Consider the following 5660-nt stretch of genomic DNA (forward strand, 5'->3'; position numbering starts at 1 on the left):
TTTACAAGTCATAGAATTCTGTTGGACTAGTGAGCAGGACTGATTTAGCACTGTTTCACAACACCTTCCCGATCATGATGACTTTATTCAGATTACATTCCCATGAGAGCCACACTGACCATTTACAAGATCTGCTGTTTAGTTTACAAACTTTAGAGGGCAAAGTCTGACCTGAACTAGCAGATATTTACCTGCATTTTTCCAGTTAGAATCAATAGGAGTTTTACATATTATTGCCCAATTTACTGCAGTAAATTCCCAACAGAAGCAATGTTTGTATTCAACAAGCAAAAAATTGCCCAATTTGAATTTAGTCAGGTTTCTATAAATTATTTCAAAATTTGCTCTTTGAGATAAGGCTTCCTATAAATATAGTACCATTTTTCTTGTGAGAATCCACCAGAAAGAACTCAATTTTTCAGGGGCTTTGCAATACAGCACCGGTAAGTTTCATTCCATATGGAAACTTCATATTTGTACCATTTTACCTTGTTTTGCATTCAATTTTTGCCTTAGAACAAGTGATTTTTATGATGTAAAAACATATGCAGAAACTAAAACTAACTTCTGTCCCAGCCTGGTGCTGTCATGGCAGAGAGGATTTCATTTTTCTGAGTAGAAATCATCACTTTGGTAACTCTTCTGAATTGTGTGTGACCCTGAAGATCCATGTACCTGTTCCAGAGCAGTTATAAGAGGAATTTACATTATCTCTGCAGTCTTTAAAATATTGCCCAGTTTTCTGACATATACTTTCCTTCTATTACAGCCTAAATAAGTGAACAATGAAGTTCTACAATTGCATGTTGTTGTTGTCCCTGGTACTGTGTGTCAGTGCCCAGAACTGGTTCACTGATGCTGGAGCATTCGTACGGGATGCTTATCTAGGTATGCTTTTTACTCACTGCATGCCCGTCATCCAAACTGTTCTCAAAAGTTATGTTTGATGAGAAAAACCATAACAAATCAGTTTTGGTTTGAAACTAAAAACTCTTTTTTGGATTTCTCTGATCTTCCACTGAACCAAAAAAATCAATATTTACTCAGCGGTATATAGGAGCCTTTCTGCCTTCTCTAGAAGCACTTTACTTGGAAGCCAGAGTGGTGAAGTGACTAGAATGGAATAACATCTAAGTTTTGTTTTAAATTTGCAGTGTCTCTATAATCCTTTCTCTTCTCCAGGCGCTGGGGATATGTGGCGTGCATACAGCGACATGCGGGAGGCAAATTATAAAAATGCAGATAAATATTTCCATGCTCGTGGGAATTATGATGCTGCCCAAAGAGGGCCTGGCGGTAAATGGGCAGCAGAAGTTATTAGGTAATGGATTGAACTTGGATTATGAGTTACATGTCAGTAAAGAGCTATGCAATCAAATTACTATGAAGTACATTGTAATTCATAATTAGTTATTGTCCTGTTTGAAGTGAGGACATTTTTATTTAACCTCTGAACTGGCTAAGTGTGAAGACCATGCCCATTCTTGAGTTGTAAAGGTGATTTCTGAGCTGACCTATTTGGATATGTTCTGATATCAGATCCCATTACTATGGGCAGGGAGGCCGATGTTTTCACCAGAGGGCTTTTAAAATTTAAATAATCGCAGGACCTCACTTTAATCTAGAACCAGTACATATTGCCCTTGGTATTTCATCCAAGAAAACTATGATCAGTGGTTCACTTGCAGTCCTCTAATGAGGATTGTTTTAAAATATTGCTATTGAACGTGATGACTATGATATAAAGGAGCTTATGAGGAGTGGGTAGAACTTAGTGGAGGCAAGTAATGGGAAAGCTTTTTAATTCACAACTGCTGCACTGATGCACTTCTGGGATGACCTCTGCTATTCACAGACAGGCTAAGGTTTGTGTCTGTGTTTGTGTGTGACAAGGTAGGCGAGCTAATATCTTTTATTGGAACAACTTCTGTTGGTGAGGTATTTGTGCGGGTCCTCAGTTTTATGGAAAAGTCGTGATTAAACTGTGGGGGATAAGTGAAAAGTAAATAATTTAGTTATTGAGATTTAATAATAAACTAAGATAATCTTTGTTTCCTTTTTCCAGTGATGCTAGGGAAGGTTGGCAGGGTGGCATTAGTGGCAGAGGAGCAGAAGACACACGTCAAGACCAGGAAGCAAATGCATGGGGCAGAAGTGGAGGAGACCCAAACCGCTACAGACCAGAGGGCCTTCCCTCAAAATACTAATGCAGCCTGTAATACTTTACAATGGTTCCATTTTTCTACCCAGTTGTGCAAAACCACAATAAATAAAATCTTAAATTTCTGAAGCTCTCAGTGAATGAACAAACATCCTCAGCTACATTAGAAAGGATGAAAAGCAATATACATACAAATCTTTCATGATTTGGGGCCAAAGGTTACCCTTAACTGCCCGGGATTTGGAAGATTCTTCCAGATTATTTAATGATTGTCCTTTACTGGATTTGTTGCATATTCCTGGAAGCAGCGGGCACTGGCCACTGTCAGAGACAGGCTCCTGGACTATTGTGATCCATTATGATAATTCTCCTTGTTATTGTTATCCCCATTTTACAGGGCTATTAATGTTAATGTTGACTTGCCTAACTTCACAGGGGAGTCTATAGCAGAACTAGGAATGGAGTCCAGTCCTCTAACCATAAGACCATCCTACCTGGCTAATTAGTTTGGGGTGTAAAAACCACCATACAACGTTTTAGGTATCATGGCAAAAATAGAAATTTTGGGGGCAGGTCAGGAGGAAAGTTAACATTTTAAATGAAAGGATGAAAACACATTTTCCATGGTGCTGGGAGTCTAGGTCCACTTTAATGAGCAGTAATGGTGCTTATGTTTTAAAAGTATATATTTATTGTTGTCAGGTGGGTAGAACCTCTGTTCCATCTGAGGTCAGGCTAGAAATGCTGGATCGGAGTCATCACTGGATGAAATTTCCCATTGTTGCCGAAGAGCAGGAGTGTGGGGAAACAGCATCAGACAGGGGTGGCAAAACTAAGTTCAGGACTAGTTAATGTACATTGATAAAAACTTGGAAAGATTATAGGGTTTAAAAGGCTCAATGCTCACATCTTGAAGTCGAAAAGAAAGTAAAGGAAAGGAGAAGCACAAAATCAAATCAAAATGAAACCAGTGTTTTCTGGTTGTATGCTTCCTAGTCTTTGGATAGTTACCAGGCAGCTGACCGCAGTCTCATCAGAGTTTTCTGGTAGTGCATTTAACCCTAACATCTTCACTTAAAAACAGAGGAATATTAGAAATTCAAAATCATGTCGGCCTAACAGTCCTGAAGAAGAGCTCTGTGCAAATCAGAAGCTTTACTCTCTTCCCCAACAGCAGTTGGTCCAATAGACATTATTGCCTCACTCACCTTGTGTCTCTAATAGCCAGGGAGCATTAGAGCTACAACAACGATATAATTAGCCCCTAGTCCCACTCTTGAAGCAAAGATCAAACAAATTTGCAGCATGCAGTGGCGGATTCTTAGCATGATTCTGTTCAAATAATTTTTAAGGCCTTTCCTCAGTTTTTACGGTAAAAGTGCATAGTCAATTGGCCTCAAATCTATCACAGACAATTTGTTGGAGACAGACCAAGTCAGTTGTATCTGACAAACATTAACAGGATCTTGGGCTTATTAAAGTATCTCTCATGGTATAGAGAACATATCTATTTATAGCCTTGTTGATTAAAGCTCTGATCCAAATCCCATTGAAGCCAGAGAGAGTCCTTCCATTGGCTTCAAAGGTCTTTGGATCAGGCCTGCATATCCTATTTTGGTAAACATATGGACACTCATATTTACCAGCTACTTGAATCTGGGGATTGTAATTCATGAGTTAGGGTTTTTTTTTTTTTTTGGATGGGTAGCTATGAAAAACTTCAACCCCTTTTCTCAGTAGCTTATTTGGGCTTAGTGAAATTTACTTACGAGCACAATATTTTAGATATTAGTGAAACCTCCTACAAGTCAATTACCAGAATGCACCATAATATGGAGCGTCTGGGAGAGATCCTCCAAATCAGTCTTTCTGCATTAATCTGTGCAGTCCCACACTATACCCTCAAATCCTTTCAGAGTAGGGGCTTGGTCCAAGTGTGGCAGGAGTGGTCATGGCAGTACTACTCCCTTTTGGCTGTCATGGGTGATTTGATCTGGGGAACATCCTCAACACAGCTTCCTTAAGATCTCCAGGTTTATTTCCCTGCAGCTTTTGGGACTCATGCAGAGCGGAAGGGCTATGCTCTCTGCCCACTTCATAGGTGATCAAATTCTGTCCCCTCAACCCACTTGAAACTTTTGGAACGCTGCAAGTTTGAACTCTCAGAGTTTCTCCTCATACGTGTCCCACCCCATCCTTTGCATAGTTTAAAAATTTACTGTTTCACAGCAATTTTCCATTTCTGGAAACAACTTGTGTCTGTTCATGTATCATCGAAGTGATGATATACAGGTGGGTTTTGCAGTTTAAAAACACAGGCCGTGCTCGACTTTACGATGTTTAACTTAAGATGAACGACACTTAAGACGTTTCTGAATTGACACCCTGATTCGACTTGCAACCATTGGTTTTGACTTTACGACGCTCGGTCCCGCAATGGAGTGGGTTCCGGGTTCCAAGTTACAACATTTCGACTCATGACGCAATTTTCAGGAACCAATTGTGTCGTAAGACCAAGGCCTGTCTGTAGTGCTTTTTAAATTGAGTGAAATTACCTGTGAACTTACACAAATGACTACAGGCAAAAAGTTCAGAGCTGGATGCTTGGGACTTGTTGGGTCTGAAGCCTATTGGTCAGGCAGGTGTGGTGGTTTCTTTATTCACTTCAGTAGGTTAATTATTTTGAGATCAACTGATCTACATACATCTCAATGAAACATTAGGAGGGTCGGAGTGTCTCTGGGTGAGGCAGGGTTGGGGGGGCTCTGTGCAGTGGCTGAGGTGCTGACTGTCTGTGGGCTGCAGGGGGCGCTGTGGGGTGGCTGAGGCACTGTCTGTGGGGGGCAAGGCTGCAGGGGGCGCTGTGGGGCGGGTGAGGCGCTATCTGTGGGGGGCAGGGGGCGCTGTGGGTCGGGTGAGGCGCTGTCTGTGGGTGGCAGGGCTGCAGGGGGCGCTGTGGGTCGGGTGAGGCACTGTCTGTAGGCAGCAGGGCTGCAGGGAGCGCTGTGGATCGCGTGAGGCGCTGTCTGTGGGGGGTGGGGCTGCAGGGAGCGCTGTGGGGTTGGTGAGGCACTGTCTGTGGGGGGCAGGGCTGCAGGGGGCGCTGTGGGGCGGCTGCGGCGCTGTCTGTGGGGGGTGGGGCTGCAGGGGGCGCTGTGGATCGGGTGAGGCACTGTCTGTGGGGGTGGGGCTGCAGGGGGCGCTGTGGGGCGGGTGAGGCGCTGTCTGTGGGGGTGGGGCTGCAGGGGGCGCTGTGGGGCGGGTGAGGCGCTGTCTGTGGGGGGCAGGGCTGCAGGGAGCGCTGTGGGGTTGGTGAGGCACTGTCTGTGGGGGGCAGGGCTGCAGGGAGCGCTGTGGGGCGGGTGAGGCGCTGTCTGTGGGGGGTGGGGCTGCAGGGGGCGCTGTGGGGCGGGTGAGGCGCTGTCTGTGGGGGCGGGGCTGCAGGGGGCGCTGTGGGGCGGCTGCGGCGCTGTCTGTCTCTCTCTCTCTGGCTGGCTGC

The 5660-nt window shown here is 44.3% G+C and overlaps 1 protein-coding gene across 1 annotated transcript; it reads left to right on the forward strand.

The window, feature by feature from the left end:
- The first annotated feature begins 785 nt into the window (after positions 1 to 785).
- LOC135877697 (serum amyloid A protein-like) lies at positions 786 to 2207 on the forward strand. The gene is made up of 3 exons (XM_065403232.1): positions 786 to 888; positions 1183 to 1321; positions 2066 to 2207. The coding sequence occupies exons 1-3, from the start codon at positions 786 to 788 to the stop codon at positions 2205 to 2207; spliced, it is 384 nt and encodes a 127-aa protein (XP_065259304.1).
- Positions 2208 to 5660: the final 3453 nt, after the last annotated feature.

Source organism: Emys orbicularis, chromosome 4 (genome assembly GCF_028017835.1).
Source record: "Emys orbicularis isolate rEmyOrb1 chromosome 4, rEmyOrb1.hap1, whole genome shotgun sequence".
NCBI lineage: Eukaryota > Metazoa > Chordata > Testudines > Emydidae > Emys > Emys orbicularis.

What these genes read in the sequence shown, in the direction of transcription:
- LOC135877697 (XM_065403232.1), top strand. Translation starts at nt 786, where the DNA reads ATGAAGTTCTACAATTGCATGTTGTTGTTGTCCCTGGTACTGTGTGTC. An exon ending in CGTACGGGATGCTTATCTAG is followed by an intron (nt 889 to 1,182) that starts GTATGCTTTTTA and finishes TCTCTTCTCCAG; the next exon opens with GCGCTGGGGATATGTGGCGT. An exon ending in TGGGCAGCAGAAGTTATTAG is followed by an intron (nt 1,322 to 2,065) that starts GTAATGGATTGA and finishes TCCTTTTTCCAG; the next exon opens with TGATGCTAGGGAAGGTTGGC.